This window comes from Enhydra lutris, unplaced genomic scaffold (assembly GCF_002288905.1).
Source record: "Enhydra lutris kenyoni isolate GAN:26980312 unplaced genomic scaffold, ASM228890v2 scaffoldscaffold16, whole genome shotgun sequence".
Taxonomy (NCBI): Eukaryota; Metazoa; Chordata; class Mammalia; order Carnivora; family Mustelidae; genus Enhydra; species Enhydra lutris.
Genome location: NW_019154100.1, coordinates 32,343,225 through 32,368,585, shown reverse-complemented (window position 1 = coordinate 32,368,585; position 25,361 = coordinate 32,343,225). Strand labels below are relative to the sequence as shown.

General features: G+C 34.5%; 1 protein-coding gene across 2 annotated transcripts in view; it reads right to left on the bottom strand.

Moving 5' to 3' along the window:
• Positions 1 to 25,361, bottom strand: part of LOC111147257 (Bardet-Biedl syndrome 9) — a 441,623-nt gene that overhangs the window by 253,984 nt on the left and 162,278 nt on the right. For both annotated transcript variants that reach the window (XR_002640607.1, XM_022503184.1), the window contains exons 10-13: positions 14,078 to 14,259; positions 9,669 to 9,745; positions 6,650 to 6,703; positions 944 to 1,046 (exon numbers count right to left, since the gene is read on the bottom strand). Coding sequence is in view for 1 of the 2 variants with exons in the window: in XM_022503184.1 (XP_022358892.1) it covers positions 944 to 1,046; positions 6,650 to 6,703; positions 9,669 to 9,745; positions 14,078 to 14,259 (416 nt within the window). In the remaining variant the exon portion in view is untranslated. The remainder of the gene's footprint in view (positions 1 to 943; positions 1,047 to 6,649; positions 6,704 to 9,668; positions 9,746 to 14,077; positions 14,260 to 25,361) is intronic.

Genomic DNA, 25,361 nt, shown 5'->3' with positions numbered 1-25,361 from the left:
GAGAACCCAATGTCTGGATATCACCTATAAGATTACTTCAACCATTCAATCATTCATTCAGTGTTTCAATTAATATTTTATTTAATTCCACCTATCTGCCAGGCGCAGATGGTAATACAAAGGCAAAAGAGAGAAATATGTTCCTGACATCATGAATAAGATACAGAATAACCAACTGAACAGCAGCAGTAAACAAAGAAAGAAAAAGAGTAGAAAGATAAATCAAAAATCATTTTGATAGGACTAATGACAACTTGAATGTAAATGGTAGGGCATGAGAGATTCTGTGCAAAGAAACCTTACTAAGGGTTGCCATTTATGACCTGTCTACTATTTTAGGCATTATTAGAGATATCTTAACATAGATTCATTTTCTAATTAAATTCTCAAAACAGCCCTGCCAGACAGATATTATCCCCTTTCTGCAGATTAAAAGAAATTGAGGTTCCAAGTAATTACTAAAGTAACTTGCTGAAGGTTACACATTGAGTAAGTGTCAGAGCCAGGATTCAAATTTTGGCCAGACTCTAAAGCCAATATTCTTATTTCAGACATAACTGATTCAATAAACAGCTCACTAGAGAAACACCAATAAAGAAAGCCTTCCAAATTATAGTATTTAAGTACAATTACAGGCCCATCTAGTTAAGGAAAGCACTTGAAAATCTATAATTACTTCAGCTGAATGACCATTCACTGAACATTGCTATTTTTTAAAAAAGTACCATTCATGTTTGATGTTTGAAGGGAAAATATAAGCAAAACAACACAATCATTGATTTTAGAAAGATACCAGGCTCATTATTCAGACAAGAAATATAGCCAGGCTCATTATTCAGAGGAAAAATAAACATACTAACCAAAAAAAAAAAAAAAAAAGTTTTTTTTAATTAAAAGAAAACCTCACACCATGACAGACTTTAAGCCAAAGCAGAATACTTACCCATAAATTCAAAGGTGAACTGATCGCAGGTCAATACTAAAGGTGGTTGTACATAGACTGATAATTTGGCTTTTTGCAATGCCAGTCGACTCTGCAATGTGACCTAAAAAACCAGAAATTGTTATCAATAGAAAATTACATTTTATCCAAGTTGATAGGATAGCACAAGTATGTAAAAAATCACTAGCAAATAATTAGGAAACACTATCTGAGAAAAAATGAATAGTGGCAAAACATAACATGTAATGTAAATAGCTGATGAATGGGTAAGTAGATAAGTGGTACTTTCTACCCAGTTAGAAACTGGTCAAAGGAGTTAAATGACCTTTCTCCAATGGAGATATAGAAATGGCCAAATAAGCACATGAAAAAATGCTCAATATCTTTAATCAATATGAAATATAAGTTAAAACCACAATGAGATACTATTACATATCTACTAAAATGATGTAATTAAAAGAACAGACAAAAATAGGTGTTAGCAAGAATGTGAGGAAAGACATCTCATACATTGCTGATGGTGAATGTAAAATGGTACAGCCATGCAAGAAAACAGTTTGATAGTTTCTTTAAAAATTAAACATAAATTTGCCATATGACCTCACAATTCCATGCCAAGAGAAATGAAAACATATGTCCACCCAAAAACTTGTAAACGATTTCATAGCAGCATTCTTCACAAAAGCCAAAAGTAGAAACAACCCAAATGTCCATCAACTGATAAACAGATAAACAAAATATGATATATCCTTACAACAAAATAGTATTCAGTAATCAAAAGAAATGAAGTATTGGCACATACTACCACACGGGTAAGCCTTAAAAATATTGTGCTAAGGGGTAGAAGCCAGTCACAAGGAACCACATATTGTATGATTCCATTTATATGAAATGTCCAGAATAGGCAAATCTATAAAGACAGAAAATAGATTAGAAGTTGCTGAGGGATGGGAATGAAGGAGAGGTGGAGGATGGAAGAGGGAAGGGAGCATGAGGTCACTTTTAAGGGGGACAAATATGTTCTAAAATTGAATTGTGGTGATGGTTCCACAACTCTGTAAATACAGTAAAAATCAGAGAACTGAACTCCTAAATGAGTAAATTGTATGGTATATGAATTATAACTTAATAAAGCTATTAAAAATGTTCTATCAAAAGCAAATGAAAAAATCTGCCCTGCGCTTGGTGAATAATTACATCATGAAATATGTGTTCATTTCTTTTCATGTGTAGATGTGGCAACGGGATGACCTTATCTAGTATCTGCACACCACCTTTTGCATAAATTATTCTCTAAGGAAGGATTTCCTTACTAGGTGGATAGTTACTAGTCTAGATACATATCAAAGCACTACATTATTCCATGGCTTAACACAAAAATACATGACAGATCTAATTATAAAAATATCAAGGAGTGGTAATATTGATTGTCGCATATCTCAGCTGGCTGCATTTCTAAACTGGGCTCTTATATGGTGATGCTAAGAAAACCCTCCCAGATTAGAATCAAAAGCTAAGAACTCTGGGGTCACAGTGTGACTGGGAAATAGGGCAGGTATGGGTAGAGAAGGCCAGGACTTCTCTCACTCCCCATCAAGAGAAACATCAACAGAAACCATTAGGCCCACGCATTTTTACTGGGCCACAGTGCAAAGGGGGATCATTTTCAGGCTATCAAAGAAAAAGCTTAAATATCTTACTTTCGTTGCACATGTTCCCTCTTTGGACTTTTGTATCCTAAAAGTCCCAGCCTTTGAATAGCATCCTTTGGATGAGTTCATCCATGTGGTTGGTATGGTAAGCCAGATTATCACAGTCAACTGCCCAGGCAGGGTTGGTATACCAACTGAATCACAATCTCGGGGGGTAGTTCTGGGTATTGGTTTTTTTTCTAGCTCCCCAGATGATACCCATGTACTAACAGAATTAAGAAACATCCTTCTATATCATACCTTTGCTGTAGAGCAATTTTCAATCTAATTATTAGATTCTAGTATATGAGACAGATATATTTCATTAACTCACATAGTACAAGGGTAAAATTATTTTTAAGAAAAGTAATTTTGGGGGCACCTGGGTGGCTCAGTCATTAAGTGTCTGCCTTTGGCTCAGGTCATGATCTCAGGGTCCTGGGATCAAGTCTCGCATCAGGCTCCCTGCTCAGCACGAGCCTATTTCTCCCTCTCCCACTCTCCCAGCTTGTGTTCCCTTTCTCACTGTGTCTCTCTCTGTCAAATATGTAAATAAAAATCTTAAAAAAAAAATAAGTAGTTTGCAAATTTAATTAAAAGGCATGTATCACCTATTCCTTAATATATATTTATATATATACATATATACATATATATATAATATATACATATACACACATGCTATAGAGAAAGAAACAATATCCAGGAATATGCACCTGGCCCAGAAACATTATATACATATAATTAAATTTAGTACGTATCTTGCATTCATTTTAAATGATGTGGGTATTCTATACAACTTAAAAAATAAGTTAAACACAAAAAGTTTGAATTGCAAAGTAAAATTTTTAACAGATAACTATTGATGCAAATAAATACAAAAAACACAATAAGTGAACAATGAATCCTCAATTTTTAATTTATAAGCCCTGGGAATACATGAGGGGAATCTGCATACCAAAAGCAAACCTTCCTTCATGATATCTGGTCATTATAAACAACATAATACCTTTTTAGTAAAATCCTGATAGTAATTACGGGAAGAAGAAATTATGCCAGGTCCACTAAATAAATAGGACACAACTTAAATATTTTACTATAAGTAATAATATAATGCTAGTCTACACATATATATTTAAATAAAATTAATAATATTAATGATAACCATTAACAACTTTTTTATATTAATGAAACCATGCTAATAAATTGTATGCATTATCTCATTTAATCTTCACAAAATCACGAAACAGGTACTATTACTAATCATCATTTTACAGAAAAGAAAACCGTGGTTCAGAGAGGCTAACTAATTTGCCCAAGGCCACTCTGATTATAAGTCAAAGAACCACATTTAACTTCTGTCTGCCAGAATCCAGAGCCCATGCTCTTAATCAACTGTGGTTAAGTCTCAAAACAACCCTGCATTTAAAAAGTATCTTCACTTCACAGTTTTTAAAAAAAGAGGTTCAGAGAAGCTAAATAATCACCAATAAGCCAATGTGTGCAAGAGAATTGAAAGCTATCACCAGGAATATATCATAAGAACTCAGTTTTAAAAGTGAAAATGGAAAATCCTTAGAGTAGTAATAAGCTACTTGTAAGAGAACATACACTCTGGACTGCCTCAGTGGCTCAGTCAGTAAAACATCTGCCTTCGGCTCAGGTTATGATCTCAGGATCCTGGGATGGAGCCCCATATCAAGCCCCACATTGAGCCCCCCCATTAAGCTCCCTGCTCAGCCTGATTCTCCCTCTCCCTCCACCCCTCCCCCTCCTGTGCTCTCTCACGCTCTCTCTCTCTCTCTCTCAGATAAATAAATAAAATCTTAAAAAAAAAAAAAACCGAGAACAGACATTCTGACTCTGCCTGGCATAACAATGTATACTTAGACAATGATCACACAATTTTACACTGTTAGCAAGATCACGATAGCTCTTGTGCAAAGATTTATTAAACCCCAACAATGGCCTAGGCATTTCCAAATGTGAATCAAGGAGATGTGTGATGAAAATAACTGGAGGAACAAAGAAGACTTGTGTCTGAGCCAAAAAAAAAAAAAAAGAGTTAAAGACTTGGCTAGATCATAAACCTCATATTTTAAGAGAAAAATAATTACAGAATATTAAGGGGAAAATATAAAACATTAATACAAGAATTTTCCATGCTGTTTTCAGATTCTAACAAAATGAAATATGATCCTAAGAAATATAATACCAAATTTTATCCTAGATACATTAATATGACTCCAAAAGCCAGGTACGAACAACCACTCTGCCTCAGTTGCCTGTAATAGATGGTCACGCATCACACACACATACTCAAGGTAGCCACATCTTCATTCACTTGGAACGGGTGGAAAAATTTTCTCAATTAACAGGATTTATTATGATGGAAACTTGCATGGTTATATATCTTGGCTGCTGTTGTTATAAAAGGCTATAAGAGGAGATTTATAGCAAAATTTGTAGAGAAACTGTCAGACAGAATCAGGAAGTCACTGTGTCTGCTGTACAAGTCCAGCTGATTTTATGCAACCCTTGTGTGTTGCATTCTTTCTCGAGCTCTTATAATGGCAGTAAGAAAGAGAGCTGAGACTTAGTCATTCTCAAATATAAAAATTCCACTAATGAAGGAGAATTTTCCAGTCGTGTCATACCATCATTTTAAGATGGCTATTATTACACATGAAAGCCTAAGAACTGCATAGGTGAGAAAGGTGTATTTACTTATAGCAATAACTAGCAGTTGAGGGGGGGTAGGTATTAGCATAAGCAATGTTTTCTGGTTTAAGTACAGGATTTCTTTTTGCAATTTATAGTGTGCTCCTGAATTATTATGTGTGTATGTCTGAACATTATCAGTAGATAGATTAAAAAAGAGGTTTCTCTACACAAAAGTCTATAGATCATTCCTGGAAATCTGCAGGGGTTTTTTGTTTTTTGTTTTTTTCTTAAGCGTTTGATTTCTTGCCACTGCTGCTTTTCCAGACTCAGAAGTATTAAAGAGATAGAGCCTTTGATTGGATGGGGGGAGGGAGAAGTGGGGAAAGACCACCCTTGTTTCCAGTGGCAAGAATCCAAAAAAATTAGCTTAGGAAACTGTTACAAGATTGGGCTCCCCTCAACTTCTACCAAAGATCCCCACACTTGGGCCACCCGCTGGGTCCAGTGTAAGCGAACACAATTGGTAAAGCCTGGTGCCCTGTCAAGCCCCTCCAAGGACAGCAACCCATAATCTAAGAAAATATAAAGTCCTATCCAAGTTTTGACTAAGCAAATTGCCAAGATCCACAACTTTTCCTGGCTCCGAGGTGTGGGCAGTGATAAATATTTTCAACTTAATAACGTGCTGACTGATTACCACACTTTAATCTAAATGCCTTAAGAGGGTTCTACATTTGAGTTCTAGTTCTAAAATTCTACAATGACAGGACTAAAAATCTTAACCAAAACCACATCCTTCATATTCTATTTTTTTAGGACCATCAATTTGTCACTACTCTACTTTGTGGCTTCTTCATTTAATATTTTCTTGCTGTAAATACATCCATTTAAAGTTAATGTCATGGCAGGTAGATGACCAGAAATTCCTCTCAAACATACACATAATTATATATAGAAGAAAGATATTAGCATGCATGATTCCCTTATACATATGATGCTGTAATCAACTGGTTGGTCTATCATAAGTGGTAATGACACAATTCCTCCAACATACTTAAAATGTTAATTTTGTTTCTAGAAAAAAGACCCTAGATCATTTAAACATAATGGTTAAACATAACCCATAAAAATTATTTATATTACATAACATTGCTATGAATGCAATTATCAGTTTTATATTTGTAGGAAAAAAATAAAGATTATCTTTGCTATCCAAAGCTGAGGGAAATATACAAATTTCAAGTGTTTGTTTTACATTTCCATAAGCCAGTCATAGGGTGACAATTGTGGCAGATGTGATGAAATGTGTAATACCATTTGCACAATAAAGTCTAGGACCATGGTACAATACCTTAACTGTGACTGAAGGGACAAGGTCAGTTCCCACTGCAACATCAGTAGCTTGCTGTAAACACAGAATTGAGAAGAGAAGGAAGGAAAGAATGGTTTCAAATTACATGTCCATCAATGAGTAAACACAATGTGTGCAATATATACTTCCCACCACCAAAATAGGAAACTAACCATAACGGACTTATCAATCTAATGACAGACTAAAAGGGTTAATGTAGCTTTTTGAATGCCTTCAACTGGAAAGTCATAAGCTAATAGAAACCTTTTCCAAAAAGGAAAGAAAAGGTCACATATTTTATTATCAAACTATTCTCTTGCTAAATTTACTTAAGTGTTGAAACTAATTGAATTTAAATTTTAAAAAATTTTTAAGTATTGAAATTAATTATATTAACTTGTTCTTGATATTATATAGAAGAAAGCCTCCTTGTATTTCTCAGATAAGCATTATGCCAGCCTTTTAAGGTCCTTATATTTTCAACTTGCCAAAGATATGTTTTATTCTGATTAATAATATATATCTAAGACATGTAACTAATGATACAAAGCTTGAAGGGCCTTACACCTAGAAATAAAATAAAAGTAGAAGTGTATTTTTTTTAATAGTTCATATCATAAACTAGGTCATTCTTTGAACATCAGCCTGGGTTGCTTGATCCTACCTCTTAAAGAATTCAGAGCATAACATAATAGAGCAAACATTTCCTTAGAAATTATAACTTACTTATTAGAGTTGTAGATTGAAAGGAAAAAATGCTCACTCCATGACAGAGTAAGACGAAAGGGTAATATAATTTTCTAATAATATCCATGACTGGGGAACAATTAATATTAATAAAATCACTAATTCAACCAATGAATAGCTCTATTGTGCTTTTAGTTAGCTTATCTGGAATTTTTTTTACTAAGAAAGTCACTTCTAAGCAACAGGGATGGCTATACTGTACTGGGTATCAGCCTAAGTAAGAGTGGGCAGATGCATATTCTATATACGTATCCATAGAAAACCATGTATGAACTCTGATCCACCTTCTCAATCCAAAAGATACGACAGCAATGCTCGTCTTATCTATAAAAGACCCCGCTCTAATAGAAATTATCTTATTTTTTAGATGTGTGCTTTCATAAATAATGACAAAATAAAACACTGAGCCAGGCTTTTTGCTCTAGCAGAACCTGAAATCCAGGAAATGTTTTACATTTGGCTGTCCACATATCTAGAAGAGAAACCAACATCTCCTGTTTCCTGTTCTTTCCAATCCATGTTTAAACACCTAGGTACTTCCAGGACAGTAGTCCTTTGGGAAGATAAAATTATAGCCAGAGACAAAGAGCTACACAAAGACACCATGGCACCATAGCCACATAAATTGTTGGGCCAGTGTGTTCTAATGGGATGAATATGATACTCTCAGGAATCTCTTAAGAAGGAAAAAATAGTAAGAGGATGGAAAGAGACACCTAGTCAAGAGGAAACAGCACTCTGAGTTACCAATAGGGAAATATACATTACAATAAAGTACTATTACACAAGGCCTTTTCCTGCAAAGATCAAAAGTTACTAAAGAACAGAAAGGGAATTCCTGGTTCCAAATAGCTTATGTTTAAGAGAATCTAGAAAAAAATTATATAAGTTGCCCAAAGGAAAATAAGAATCATTTCCAAGGCAAGAAAATGTGTGTACATTTGTCAGCTAACTAAGCAAAAATGTTCCACTCAGACTACAGCTTTCAGGTAGAGTGAGAAATAGTGCGTGCTGAATGGCCAATGTTTTAAACAGTGCCTCTACTATGTGACTCAGCTGAGTGAATGTTTCTTTCATATATAGTACTTTTTTTAAGTATGCCCAACTTACTATATTATGGCAATGTTAACGTGATTTTTATCACAGCTTGGGTTGGCTCTTTATACCAAGATTAATCTTTGAAAACTTAGGACAAGTACTTACTATATTATGCTCTGATACCTAAATACCGAAGTCATTCCCTAGGTAAAATTACGTGACATGAACTCCAAATATAGTAAAAAGCAGTGAATTTGATCACTTGCCAAAATTGATGAACTTCTGATTCAGAGACAGATAAACTTAATAGATTTTTGCCCAAACTGCAGGCAGTGAGACATAACCAATTATAATCTAACAACTGCTTACATAAAACTAAACAAGGAGGTGGGGCAACATGACCAAGGACAGTCTCTCTTTCATCTTTGCTGTTTCTCATCTCCATTCATTTATGAAGCAAAAATACTGAGCACTCATTAAGTGACAGACACTAAAGATATGGCAGTGGATGAGACAAGCAGTGGAATGCAGTGTGTGGCAGTGGTGGTGTTGGTGGTGGTGAGGATAGTAACGTTAAAAGAACTAAAATGTAATTTGATGATAATGATATTGTTAATTATCGTAACACTTCAACAAAGTAGATGCTATTATTATTCCCATTTCACAGATGAGAAAAATTAAGAAAAAGAAAATAAAATACCTTGCCCTGGGTCACACAGATAGAAATGGCAGGAAAAAATAATTCCTGGCCCAACTGCTCAACTGTTTGTTAAATAACACGCAAAGACACCCCCTCCCTCCCTCCCTATCTCCTCCTCATTCATATGTGTGTATATATATATATATATATATATATATATATATATATATGAACACTATCTCATTGAACCTTCAAGAAAAATCTTGTAGGGCCAGTATTATTCACCTGGATTATGATTATCTCAATATTATGATACTGAAAAAACTTAAAAAAAAAAAAAAAAGTAGACTCAGAATAATGTGGAAAACATCTTCTACTGTGCCCCTTCCTCTCCTTTTTTTAGACCAAAATCCTAAGGAACTCCTCACTAAGAGATTGGAAATGTTTTTTCTAGAAGGTAATAAAGACTAAAAGTTGTTATCTTCTCTTAAGTTTCTATCTGGGGACCAAAAATTTCAATCAATACATATTGATCCCAAATCAGCATAGTCCACCACTATCATAAACCCTTTTAAAGTCTGTGAATATACCTACAGACACTGAATCAAAGTTAGGAGAAACCATGGCAGAAACTTTCAAGTCATCTTCTCTCTCAGTCATGGGCCAAATACCTGTAATTTAAAAAGAAAAACAATATTTAATCATAAAGCAAAACTGCTGTATATAGTTTTTTAAAGAAGTTTTTTCTATATCACATATCAAAAAACAACTCCATAAACATATTTGTAAGTTGAACAAAACTAATGCATTACAGAATTAGAAACCTGATGACAATTCTTCCCCTGCTACAAAATTTGAAAGAAAAACTGTCTTTCTCCAAAGATATTATCTAAAATATGTCCCAGTGACTGAAGAGTGTTGGGAACTTCAATGTTCTCTCCTTAACACTATAGGTAAAAGCCCAAACTATACCCTTTTGAAGGTAAGTTTGGTCAGAACTATCAAAATGTAAAATATACATATCCTATGATCTAACAATTCTACTCCTTAACATTTATCCAATACTCACAGACATGCCCAAGGAGCTTCTCTGCTGCTGGTAGTTTTTAAAAACAAAAACAAAAACAACCTAAATCTCTATATTTCTATTAACAGGGAAAGGGCTGACTAGATTATGGTATGCTGTGCAATGATCCAAAGCCCAAAGCTATAAATAAGAGTGCTCTCAAACTTTATATACTGGTATGAAAAGAACTCCAGGATGTGTCTATTAATTAAAAAAAAAAAAAAGAGGTAATACAATGCATCTAATATGCACATATTTGTATAAAAATAAATAAATATGATTTTTTTTTAAAAGAATACACGAACACTCCTGATAAAGGTTACCTTTATATAATGTAGAGGAACTAAGATCTGGGAGTTTTACCCTTTTAATACTCTTAGAATTATTTTTACCATATTCATGTTATTTTCACTTATAATGTCATGACTTAAAATGTTTACAGTGCATAATGAGATATGATGAACAAAAATGACACAGATCCTAAATAAACAAGAAACATTAATGTATATGCAAATATGTGTGTATGTGTATATATGTAGTATATATATATACATATATTTGAATAACAGACTATTGGCTGTCTACCTAACATCTACTTTCCCCTCTTCCTCCTTTGTGGCAGAGCTATAATTCTAGGGAGGCATTCGCCTTCATCTCAAAGTCACTGGATTGGTCAGATCCAATCATGGTGATTTCATTCCCCTAACAATTTGTTGTTTTAGGCGTAAGCACAGGGCTTAATCCTGGCAGACGTGAGGTGAGGAAAAGTTGGGAGTGGGGGTGCTGGCACATGCTTCTGGGAAAGCTATTTCCCCATAATAAAAAAGGAGACTTGGTAGAATATCTCTCTTCTTCCCTGGAAATCATATTTGCACATAATACCTGGAACTGCTGAAATTACCCTGTGACCTTGAGAGGAAACATCCCTCACACACCAAGGATAGCTGACTAAAAACATGGAAAGTTCTTGGATGATGCCACAGGAATCAGCTGTCTCACACAGAGAATAACTACCTACCATTGTCATCAAGCATTCCCATCAGTACTGTAATATTCAGTGTGGGAATTTCCATAACTTACTTAGTGACAATACAAAAACCTGCTCTTTGCCTACCCAATAACCATTCTTCAGTTCTTTACTAAAAGAAGCTCAGTTTTATACTGAGCGATGAAGTGCTCAGCTAAAACACTAATTTTCCCAGCCTCTTTTGTAAGCTTGGAGCGGCCAGTGAGATGTGAGTAGAAGCTGCTCAGGGTGTGGCTTCCAGGAAAGATCCTTAAGGGGGCTGACTCAGCTGCAGATGTGAAAGCAGGAGTTCCAGAAGCCATCTTGGACCAAGAGATGACCCTGGGAGAGAAAGAACTGGAGTCCCTGATGACAGTGGAACTGCCAGACCAACCCTGGTCTGCCCACTGCTGGACTTCTTTTCTACGGGAAAGAAATAAACCTCTGCCTTGTTTAAGCCACCTTATTTGGGTATTGTGTTATGTGCAGCCAGACATTGCCCTAAAGAACACATCTCCTAACAAGGTCACCAAGTAAATGCTTCTAGGACTCAATGGTAAAGGCAATTTAGTTATCCTAGACATATTTCCAATAGGATACAGAGTTTCATTTATATGCCTCTTTCTTACTGTTCTCTTTCACCTCCTGAAGACACAACTGTGTGGGAGGCCATCGCAGTACCATACCCATTCCCTCACACCCCAGGTATAGAATGATCAACTGGCTAAATTATAAGGAAATTCTGCCCTGAAAGTGCCTACCAACAGTTGTTGTTGACTACTGGTAACAGAAATCCTAGGCAGGATTCACACTAATGAGTTGAATATAAAAAGCTTCAAAACCCATGAGCCATACAGAAATTATTACTGTAATTTCATGCTTACAACATACATTCCTCATATAAGTTATACACATAAAATCAGCTTCAAAAACACTTTTATTACAGTAGATAATATACACCATGTGTACAACAAAATGTACTCTTTAAATTGGCTTTAAATTTTGCCGAAACTTTTGCTTTGAAGAAATAAAAAAGCTCTAAGTACCAAAAATAATCCACAAGACTGTGAACTTCTTTTTGTGAGTTAAAGTCACTATGCTAAATGGCATTTAAATGAATAATGAGGTCATCAAAAAGTTCAGAGTTTTAACTTCTCATAATCTTCTATAATGAAATGATTCTGTGCCTTTATATAATTACAGGTATTTTAATAAACAAATACACCACAGTTTTATAAGGATACTAAGTTTTTTCAATATCTAGAAATAAAATATTTTAAAAGTCCCTCTTTCTTACAAGCTTCACTTTGGGTTTTTTTGGTTGTGCGTGTGGGTTTTTTGTGTTTGTTTTGTTTTTAGGACTAAAACCTAATGATGATGGCAAAGAAGTGTCAGAGAACTTTAAATATTAACTAAAATTTGAGGTTATATAAATAATGAACTTTGCACCCAAGTCGGTGGGCACATCCCTACCTTAATTAGCAGTTATTTGAAGATACACAGAAGGATCAAGGTAATGACAACTTTAAAATAGCTCAAACCTTCTCACTCAAGGGTATCACTATGGCCACCAAAAAAAAAATTTACAGTTGTAAAGGATTTTTCTGAGAAATCTTTTACACAACTAAGTGTTAATCAAAATATCATTAGCACATTGTTTATGGGAAGGGCAAAATCTCAAGACACAAAATTTAAAGTGAAAAGTAACATTAAATTTATTTAATGAACTCTGGAAATTTCATGTTCCATATATATGCCTCTCTTCTCCAATTATATTTTTAAACGACAAAAAGAGACTCATAATTCCATTAATCCCCAAACACTAGTATCAAGTGGGGGGGGGGAATGTCTATCTAGATTGCAATGTGAAACATCAAATTTTAACCATTCGCCATTTGAGGGGGGATGCTGACAACAAATGGGTTTCTGTAATTGGAGTTACTTAAAAGACCTCAGTTTCACTGGTTTACTTTCAAAACTTTCTAAGAGAACATGTGAAGCCAAGGCATAATAATTTTACCTTAATAATCATATTTTAAAATATATTATCTAAATTCCTCTGAATCTGTCTTGGTAATGGAGACTGAAAAATATATAAATCTAGTAAAGTGATTGGATCAGGATTAAGATTGGATCTTGTGTTTTGGTTGGCCTTTGATGCTCTGCTTCTTTTATTATTCCTACTTGTTTTAACATTTCTCTTATGTGAAAATAGTCCATATTTTTTCTCATTAAAAAAATACTTTTACCTGACTCTGAGAAGAAAACTTAAAATAATGTTTTTCACATGTTCAATTCAAACTGCAGGACTGGTGTTTTGTTTCTCCTTTTAATTTACAATAAAATTATACCCCTGTGAATCCCAAAGAAAGGTAATATTGAGTTGCTCAAAACTCAGAAACTGAAAATATCATCAGCCTCTGAGTCATTAGAAATCAACATACTGCAGGCTACATTCCATTTGGATGTCTAATTAACTGCATACCTAAATAATATCACTAAACTGCAAATGACCACATTTTTAGTAACAAAGTGGTAACTCATGTACTGCTAGGGTTTCTTTTAAAAGAAGCAACTAACTAAAATGTTTTCAGGGATATTAGAAGTTAACAAATGATCACTCTAAAGTTTAATGCTCTTCTCAAGTCCTGAAACCACTATGCAGAGAAGTACTTTGTTCCATTCTTAGAGTTTAAAGAAAAAAAAAAAATTAGATAGCTCTGTCCCTGAAACACACTAACAAAAGCAGTATCTTAACGTTTTTTTCACAAGCTACAAAATACAAATTAAAGAGCAACACTATTTTTACAAATATGATTTTAATTAAGACAGAGGAGAGAATTAACTAATATATTTAAAATATTATCTACATACAAAAGAAATCAATTTTATAATAAACACCAAAATAATAAAAAGTTGCAAATGAGATACCTTGTGATTTATTAACATCTTTGATGATTTTCTGAAGTTCTTTCAATTCTATATCAAGTTCATCATAGTGTAGTTCTCTAGATTCAACCTTTGGAGCTTGGAACAAAGAAGGGTCTGTCCCTAAGTATGAACACTGCAAGTGACCATCATCACTCAGAGTGACTATCACTCCCTTTAAATCACTACAATAAGAAAGAGAAAATGAGACATAATTCAAATTTTTGGTGGATTTAGACCTGGGCAAAAATATTTTTATTCAATTTAGCTTCAACATGCCATTAAGAAAATGGCCATATAACTATTCCTAAAGTTTTACATCAAAGGCTCAATTCAAATATTTCAAACATGATTTATATTTATATAAGCACTCCCAATGTTAGGATTCATTACGGGGGCGGGGGGGAACCCTTAACAATTATTATAATAGTTGTCACTTTGGGGGACCTTACTACGTGATAAATCATGCTCCAAAAGCTTTTCAACTATTGTATCATTTAATCCTCATTCCAGCTCCTACTTGGCAGATTCATAACAAGCTGTGAACACTTGTGGAGCCATTTCCTCATTTCGTAGTTCTCTGTCCATCCCTCTTCCTCCCATCCTTTCACTCTTCCTTCTCTCTTAGTCTCCTTTAACTTTTTTTTTTTACTCTAGAAACTAGCCCTAATATATAAATTATAGATAAACTTAGCATACCATTTTTAAAAATTGTAAATTTTCCTGAACTTGCTATAAAAAGTTGAAATGAACACTATTTGCTTCCTCCTTAGCTTTCTCAGAAGAAAAAAGAAGTCACCTCTGTCATACAGTCATTTTTAACTGATGCATAATGAATTTGTTTGATTTGCATTTGTTATGTTTCTAGTGGCCTTTGATTTAAAAAAAAAAAAAAAAAGAGGTTTCTAGTCCCATTCTAAAGGTTAAATATTCATCAAAACTTATAGAAAATCTGAGAGAAAAAAACAACTTAAAAATGCTACTATTCATCTGAAAAATATATATATGTGGTATATAAGGGTCTAGGCTTTATTCAGAATGAGTAAGAAATTTTAAAACTCCCCAACTTTGGGTCCATGGCAAATGGTCAGCTCATTAATCGAAAAGCGTAACTTGGATGAGAAGAGATACTGACATTGTTCAGTCTCTCCTATACGGTGACCACCAGTATCCACTTTACCACCTGCCTTCAACACAACATTCCTTTTTTTTAACATATGTATGTATATCCAGTCCCTATTTTTCACTCAGAAGTCAACAAGTGCCTGAATTTTACCTCTATTTCTTCAGGTTCTTGATGCATAGAACTAAGTTTTTTTAATTTTTATTTAAATTCCAGTTAATTAACATATAGTGTAATATTACTTTCAGGTATATACTATAGTGATTCAACACTTCCATACAACACCCCAGTGCTCATCTCAGCAGGTTCACTCCTTAATCCCCATCAACTATTTTACCCACCCCTGCTCTGGACACAAATTTCCTATGCACACTTTCTCCAGGGCTTACTTAGGCATGGTCAGTGCCACAAAACCCTCTTGTATGACTTCAGAGAAACAAAGAATAAACTTATATCACTGACTCAACAGCTAAAAAATCAGACTAGGAGTCAGAGACTCTGGGTTCTAACTGGGTTAGACTGGGTTCTAACTCTGACTCTACCCCTATATAGCAGTCAATTTAGAGAAGTCTTCCTAAATGTTATCTCTAAAATAAGAAAGTGAGACTGGATGATCTTCTAAGGTCTTTAAGTTTTATGAATTGGTTCTGTTAATCTAGCTCAGAAAATAAATACTCCCAAAATAATATTATTTTCCTAAAATAAAGTGTGAAAAGCAACCCCATAGTACCTCTGGGCTTTACCCTTTCTAAGCAGTCAGCTAAAGCCACCTAGTGGCCACATCACAGAAATCCTAACTTCCAGCTCTGACAAGCGCATTTCAACAGGACAAACCCTCTGTCCCCTCTGAGTTGTGACTACGGTCTACTCCCCATTCCACCCAATCCCACTAAGGTCTGGAAACTTAATGAACCCTCAGGAAACTCTAGAACACTGAAGACAAGATCTTTGGTTGGCTTTAAGAGAATTTGGAGATCATCAGGATTTTTTAATCCAAAAGAGTATATCCATTTTATCTTCCCCCTTTGAGTGGTCTATAGTATGTGAAACCTAGTATGACCCAATACAAGTTATCCCTCAGTATTCAAATTTATTTGATCTATGAATTGGATAACTTATTATTGAATCAGATTTGTTACACTGTTTTATACAGCAAATAGCAACAATTTAGACACAAGAGATTTATCTAAAAATGTATATAAGCCTATTAAGTTTAAGATAGAAAGAATCTGAATAGTAGTGTACACATGTATTTCTTCAGACTCAAAAAAATCATTACTGGTGCTCAACCTGTGCAAATATAAAAGGGAGGAGCGAGGGTCTTCCCTCACTGGAAGAATTTAACAAAGTTCACCAAAATGTCTTAAAAATAAATTACAAAACTTGAAGCAATTTACTTTTTTCTTCATTGGCATCAGACATTGCATATAATTTGGATAAAATAACAGAAACTTAGACTTCAGTTGAATTCATTTAAGATTGCACATTTTATTCCACAGGAACACTGTATTAAGCTCTAAAAACTCTAAAATAAATGAGTGGAATTTCTGTCTAAGACATCTATGATGAGACAGACACTTTGAGGCCTAGAACACAGTTAATATGTCAATCATCACTTGGTATCTTAATTCAAAGAACAAATTTTAAAATACATATATCATTCCTAAACATAAGCCAAATTTAAGTATAAGAAAAAAAGGAAAAACATAATCAAGGTGTTTTTTTTTTAATCTTTCTAAAGAATGTTTTATTTAACAATACTATCCATTTAGGTTAATGTGTAAGCTTCTGTCGATGACAGAATTTTACGCTGGAAGAGCCATCAAGTAAATCAAGTATTGAGTATACCATTATTTATACTGTTAGAATTAACATTCCAAAATTAAGGTCTCCAGATTATTACTGGTCTTTGAAGCACATCAGCTAACCCAAGGCATGAGAATAATGTATTTTATGAGGAACCAAGATCAAAACTGTTATATTCCTAGGACACATGATAATTTTGTGTATTTAGCAGTCAGGCATGAAAATAAACAACAGAGGTTACTCAGGAATCTGAAAGTAATTGTTTCATCACTCAGTAAACAGATCCCTGCCTTAACAATACATTCAAGCAAAATTCCAGACGGATTTTAAAAGTTAAATTTTACAATATGAAACTACAAAAATATTTATCTGCCCTTGGGATAGAGAGACCTTTTGCTGTAAGAAAGCAATGGAGGAAACTACAAAGGAAAGGATCACTAAATTAAACAACAAAAAAATTTTAAACTTGTTATATGCTTTAAAAAACATGATAAAAAAGAACAAAAGGCAAACTGGGAACATATTGGCAACCAATATAAGGTACATAATTTAAGTTGTACCATATGAAGTTGTGAATATTTAAAACTGTTTTTGACCTATAAAACCCATCCTGCATATTTCATCTAATATGTAAAGAACTCTTTTAAACAACAACAAAAAAAAAACCCCTCTCAAATCAATGCAAATGAGATTATATCCAAAAAGGTAAAAGGAAATGTACAATTTGCAGTTAAAAATAAGCCGATAGATGAAAAAAAAATTTTTAAAGCTGTATTTGAAAAAAAAAGCTAATTGATTATTTAATCCCTTAAAGTAGAAAAAATTGTATTCAATAATCAGTCCTGCTGTTAGAGAAGGTACATGGAGACAAAAACTCTCATACACTTTTAGAGGAAATGTAAATTTATTAAAGATGCTATTAATGATCATTTTAGAAACATCTATCAAAAAAGCCTTAGAAATGTCCATTACCTTTTAGACAATAATTGACTTACACAGTTATTAAAGAAATTTAGAAAAACACAAATGGTAAGAAAAAGGGGAAATATTTTTCTTTAAAGATTCTATTTATTTGTCAGAGAGCGAGAGAGCGCGTGAGCGCACAAGCAGGCAGAGGCAGAGAAAGAAGCAGGCTCCCTGCGGGGCAAGGAGTCGGAGGCGGGACTCCATCCCACGACCCTAGGATCATAACCTGAGCCGAAGGCAGCTGCTAAACCGACTGAGCCACCCAGGTGCCCAGGGGGAAATATTTTTAAAAACATGATGTTATCTGTAATAGAATGTTTAGAAGCCATTAACAACCATGCTTTACAAATATCTGCTTTCAGAAAAAACAGCTACATATATATAGTGTAAAAGCAAAACCTAATATTGCATATGTATTTATTTTAATTTTTTAAGATATAGGTATATAAAATACAGATTAGAAAAAAATTACTGAAATGCTAATAGAATGGTGACTATTTCTGGTTAGTGAGATTATGAGCTATTTTTTTAAACTATTTTTTAAGAAAAAAAATGTATGTTCCATTTTCTATCCCCAAAGACTGAATTTGAATCTGCATTTAAAAGCTAAATGAAAAAAAATAAAATAAAATAAAAAATAAAAGCTAAATGATGGGTCGCCTGGGTGGCTCAGCAGGTTGAAGCCTCTGCCTTTGGCTTAGGTCATGTTCCCAAGGTCCTGGGATAGAGCCCCACCTCGGGCTCTCTGCTCTGTAGGGAGCCTGCTTCCTCCTCTCTCTCTGCCTGCCTTTCTGCCTACTTGTGATCTCTGTCTGTCAAATAAATAAATAAAATCTTAAAAAAATAAATAAATAAAAAATATAAATAAATAAATAAAAGCTAAATGATTTGTGGAATTAAAACTTTAATCCAGTTCTCTATTTTCTGACAAGGCCAATATATAAAATATGCAATCTGAAAGTATCTGACATAGAGCTCACAAAAGATAGAAAATAGTTACAATAAATAGAATGAAAGTTTTAAAAACAAATGAAAAGAATTATTCACGGACTCTAATGGTCTCTTGTCCAGCTGCATTTCATGCAGAAGAGAAATATTTTAAGCTATCAAATTGTCAAAGTCTGGTGTTTATTACTAGATATAGTCATCAAAGAAATTTTAAAAACTTAAATATTATTTATTGCATGCAATTTTTGTCCCGCCTCAGGGAGGGTCATACAGTTTGAAGGCACTTTCCTTTAGGCACTATAGGCTGACTCAGTGTGAGCAACCCTTCCTCAGTCTCAAAAGACTAGATGTGGTCATTTGAATATATTTTGAGTCATTTCATCATGATTCATTTAAGACATCTTTCTTTAGTATCTGCTATACAATAGAAGCTACAAAGGTAAATAGGACACGGTACTTGTCCCACTAAAAAACTCTGGCCTAGTTATAAATGAAAACTTATTTTTTTAAAAAAAGAGATCCTGATTTTGACTTCTCCCCTCCAACTCAAACCTGTTCCTCCCATAGGTCATATTATCTATTTTCCTAAAATTAATACCTAAGTATTTAAGAATCAAATATGGAAAAGAAAAAAGGAAAAGAGACAAATTCTACAGAAAATGTCATGTAAATGATATCTGCCTTTAATCTACAAAGTAAATATTAAATGATTATGGTTACTTCCTTTGTTGAGATGAAATTAGCTGACACACCTGGTTGGAATTCTATAGCTAAGGGCATATTTGATTGCCATTTAGAAGTTACTTTTGTCAGCAGCCTCCAACTTTGTACATTTAGAAAAAAATTAAAATCTTTGGGGGTTAGGGGGGAGAAGTTGAGAGGGACTCTCAAGCAGGTTCCATGCTCAGCATGAAGCCCAATATGGGGTTCAATCTCACAACCCTGAGATCATGACCTGAGCTAAAAACAAGAGTCAGATGCTTAACCAACTAAGCCACCCAGGAGCTCCTAAAATCTCTTTTGATGAGAATTATTAATTGTTAAAATTATCTGAGTTATAAAGCAGATTAATGAATATAGAATCTAACAGGGATATGGCTCTCTTGTTAGTTCTTGTGAGGATGGGTATGTCTTAAAAGAGAAATAATTTTCACACTGGAAATACGTCATATCATAATTATACTTATGCTTAAACAGCTTTGGAATCTTTAGTGCCTCTACCAAACTAACCCTAAAACAGAAAAGAAAAGCAGGGGGTGTACAATTTTTTTCTACTCTCTTTTTTATATATTCACCTCTCATTTCTCTGCTGCATTTCATTTACTTATCATTCATTCACTTATTCATTCATTCATTCATAAAGCATTTTCAAACACCTATTATATTCAGGATACCATGTGAAGTGCTACAGAATATACACAATTAAAATCAGAAAATTAGGGGCACCTGGGTGGTACAGTCAGTTAAACGTATGATTCTTGCTTTCAGCTCAGGTTTTGATCTCAGGGTTGTGAGATCGAGCCCCACACTGGGCTCCACGCTCAGCAAGCAGTCTGCTTAAGACTCTCTCCCTCAGGGGTGCCTGGGTGGCTCAGTGGGTTAAAGCCTCTGCCTTCGGCTCAGGTCATGATCCCAGGGTCCTGGGATCCAGCCCGGCATCAGGCTCTCTGCTCAGCAGGGAGCCTGATTCCCCCCTCTCTCTCTGCCTGCCTCTCTGCTTGCTTGTGATCTCTGTCAAATAAATAAATAAATAATCATTAAAAAAAAAAGACTCCCTCTCCCTTTGTCCCTCCCCCACCTACATGTGCACACGTGTGCTCTCTCTTTCTAAAATAAATAAATCTAATTTAAAAATCATATTTAAGGGACGCCTGGGTGGCTCAGTTGGTTAAGCAGTTGCCTTAGGCTCAGGTCATGATCCCAGCGTCCTGGGATCGAGTCCCGCATCGGGCTCCTTGCTCAGCAGGGAGCCTGCTTCTCCCTCTGCCTCTGCCTGCCATTCTGTCTGCCTGCACTCGCTCTCTCTCCCTCTCTCTCTGACAAATAAGTAAAATCTTTAAAAAAAAATCATATTTAAAAAATAAAAATAAAAAATAAAATCAGAAACTAGCTCAAAAAGATTGCAACCCCAAAAAAGAATAAGACATGCTCCTATGTCATGGAAGACGTAAGTACCATAAGACAAGTATAAAGTACTTTAATATTCATAAGGAGCAATGTCATTTCTAGCCAAGAGGATCAGGGAAATTTTAATGGTGGAAATTGAAGCTAAAGTTGAAAACTTGAATGTTGCCTATTCTTCAATAATTGTTTCTGAAACCTGAATTAACCCGTATGTGATTTGTAAGCAACAAAATGATGTCAACAGAACTTCAAATTGGTTCATACTCAATTTTTGCCACTATCTGAATGCTCTGAACTTCCAAGTAGAGTATGTGACCATACACAATGCACCATTCTTCCAGTGTCCTTCACAGCTCAGTTTGTATATGTGACCTCTAATGACAGTGTTTCTTACATGGTTCTCAAGATCAGTGTGCATTTTGCTCTTATCTCCTCCACCCTTCCTTTAAGCTACCTTCACCTTTCTGTTTAAAAGTAAAGTCCTAGGGCACCTCAGTGGCTCAGTCAGTTAAGGGACCAACTAGATTTCAGCTCAGGTCATGATCTCAGCATTGTAGACAGAACCCCTCCATTGGGCTCCATGCTCAGTGAGGAGTCTGCTTCTCTCCCTCTCCCTCTTCCTCTGCCACTCTTCCTGTTTATGTGTTCTTTCTTTTTTTCTCTCTAATATAAATAAATCTTTTAAAAATACATAAATAATTTAAAAATAAAAGTGAAGTCCTTGGGGCACCTGGGTGACTCAGTTCACTGAGTGCCCAACTCTTGATTACGGCTCATTTCAGGCTGTCAGGGTCCTGGGATCTGCCTGCACTGAGCTCTGTGCTCAGTGAGGAGTCTGCTTGAGATTCTCTCCCTCTCCCTAACCCTCTGCCCCTCCTCCCACTAAAAAGGAAAAAGTAAATTCCTCTTTTATTGTGGCTTTTTTCTTTTTTGTTTGGTGGGTGCTGTTCTGCTTACTTTTTTGGTGCTCCAATTTAAAAACTGTATAAATTTTAAGTGATTCATCCCATGAAAATTTTTTTTAAAACTTCTTACTTGTACACTAATGTGCACACTAATGCAACACTGTGTATCAACTATACCTCAATTTAAAAAAACTTCTGTTAATTTATAATTTATGACATTATAACAAATATATGCAATATTGAATCTTTTAAATTGGGAGAGTAGCCTTCATATCCAGTATGGAGAACATGAGAGAATAAAAGCATGAAGGGAAAAAAGTTCACACTATGTATGTGAAAGAACAAGCAGCCTGGATACATGTGATAGATAAAATTAAGAGCAGACTGTTGGGAATAAAGCCACCTAAAGATCTTAACCATTACACTATGCAATTGTGGAACGAGTGAAGGGTTTTGAACTGGTGAGTGACATGAGAAAAAAATGCTTTAAAAAGATATACTTTAAAAGGCTCAATATTGCTCAAAAAAAAGTTGATCCTCACCAAAATGAAAGACAATCCAAATGAACATCTCCAGGCTTTTTTTTTTTTTTTTTAAAGAAACCAACAAGCCAATTTCCACATTTCTATGGAAATGCAAAAAACCTAGAATGGCAAAACAATCTTAAAAAAGCAATAGAGATGGAGCACTTTCATAAAATGACATCAGGACACACTATAAATCTACTATAATCAAAACACTGTAGCATTAGCATGAGGATAAATAGATCTATAGAACAGAGACTCCAAAAACAAATCCATACTCATGCAGTCATTTGAGTTTCAACAAAGAGGCCAAAGCAATTCAATGAAGCGGGGGGTGGGGGGGAGTCTTTTTAACAAATGGTGTTGGAACCATTGGATATCCAAATGGGAAAAAAGAAAGAAACTTTACATTCTATACAAAAATTAATTTGAGGTAGATCATTGACCTAAACATAAGGGATAAACCTATAAAGATTTTTAAAGAAAACATCAACAACATCTTCAGGATCTGAAACAGACAAAGATTTCTTATAGATATACAAGTAAATAGAGAGTTATAAAATAAATAAGTTACAGGAATGTAAAGTACTGCATAGGGAACACAGTCAATAATATATGGCTTTGTGTGATGGCAGATGGTAACTACAGTTCTCGTGGTGAGCATTTGGGGATGTATATAAATGTCAAATCACTATGTTGTACTTCTGCAATTAATATGATACTGTATGGCAACTATGTTTCAACTTTAAAAATTAAAAACAATTTCTGAGGATGTGGAAAGCAAAAAATCACTAAAAATAATAATTAGATTTGTTCATACAAAATTTCTCATCAAAAGATACCATTAAGAAAATGAATAGACAACCCCAAAACTGGGAGAAAATATTCACAAAACAAATTTCTGACAAAAGATGTGTGTCCTCTGCACAAAAAGAACTACTATAACAAATGACAAAAACATCAAAAAAAAATTTTAACTGGGCAGAAGACTTGAGTAGACATTTCACAGAGTAAAGGATAAAAATGACCAATAAGCTAAGAAAAAGATGCTCAACATCATTACTCATCAGGGAAATGAAAATTGAAATCACAATTAGGTACTACCTCACATGTATTAGAATATTAAATTAAAAAGACTGACAGCACTAAATATTGGAGATGATATGGAGCACCCAGAACTCTCATACATCCATGGTGGGATGTTAAATGGTTTTACCACTTTGCAAAGGGCTTACCTGTTTCTCATAAGATTAAACATATACCACCCCTTTGGCCCAGCAACTTTATACTCCTAGTTAATTATCTAAGATAAATAAAATATATCACTTCTCGGCCTTTTGGCTAAGATCAAGTGTAAGATAAATAAAACATATGTCCACAAAAAGGCTTATACAAGAGAAGGGAAAAAAACAAATTATGGGATATTCATTGAACAGGACACTTCTCAGCATTAAAAAATAGGGGTGCCTGGGTGGGTCAGTTGGTTAAGCAACGGACTCTTGATTTCAGCTCAGGTCATGATCTCAGGCTCCTGGGCCTGAGCTCCATGTCATGCTCTGAGCTCAGTGGGAAGTCTGCTGTAGATTCTCCTTTCTCCCTCTGCCCTGTGCCCTGTTCATGCACTCTCTCTTTCAAATAAATAAATCTTTATAAAAAATTATAATTAGCCACTGTTACATACAACAAGAAAAACTACTTGAAAAATATTATGCTGAACAAAATAAGACAGACTTAAAAATTATACTGTGTGATGTCATTTATATGAAATTCTAGAATATGCAACATAAAAATATCAGTAATTGTAGTTACCTGGAATGGTGTTATTAACTGAAAAGGGACACAAGGAGTATTTTTCTTTTCTTTTTTTTAAGATTTATTTATTTTATTTGAGGGAGAGAGAGATAGCACGAGTGTGAGGGACAGAGAGAGTCTTAAGCAGACTCCACACTGAATGTGGAGCCCAACACAAGGCTTCATCTCAAGACCCTGAAATCCTGCCTTGAGCCAAAACCAAGAGTCCAACCAACACTTAACTGACTGCACCACCCAAAAGCCCCAGGAATATTTCTGATCATGGAAATGTTCAATAACTTGAGAGAGCTATAGGTTACACAGGTAAATCCATTTGCCAAAACTATACAGTTAAGGTTTGTGCCTTCCAATGTATATAAATTTCACCTTTAAAAAAAGGAATAAAAAATAGGATAGCTGAAGGTGTGAAAGACATGGCAAACATGCCAGAACTTTGATAATTACTGAAGCTAAGCACTAGGTACAGTAGAATTCATTATACTATCCACTTACTTTGTATATATTTGAACTTCTCCACAATATAGATGGAGGAGGGGAACAGCAAATAAAATGTATACAAACACTATGTGAAAATATATATATATATATATATATATCACTAATATATATATATCACTTATATATATATATCACTATATATATACATATATGTATACACACAGAATATATATATACATAGAGAGAGAGAGTACAGAGTAAATATATATATAGAGAGAGAGGAGAAAGAGACAGAGAGGGAGACATTATCAACACACTACCCACAGAGATTATATATAAAATCAACCATGACATGACCTGGGCCTGTCTAACATTTTTGCTCTATATTTAAGCCATGTAAGTTCTCTTCCCCACTCCCACACTCATTCAACCCTCTCCTTCATCCTGCCCATTTCTCTTTATCAGTGTGGTAAACTGCAAAGATGGTCAAAATGTTCTCCCTCTATGTATCCAGTGGCTCTTGCAATGTGACTTTACAGTTTCTCTCATCAAGTGGTGAAGCCTATTTCTCCACTCCTTGAATTTGGACTGGACTTGTATCTTGCTTTGGTTAAGAGAATAATGAGATCAGCCTGGATCAG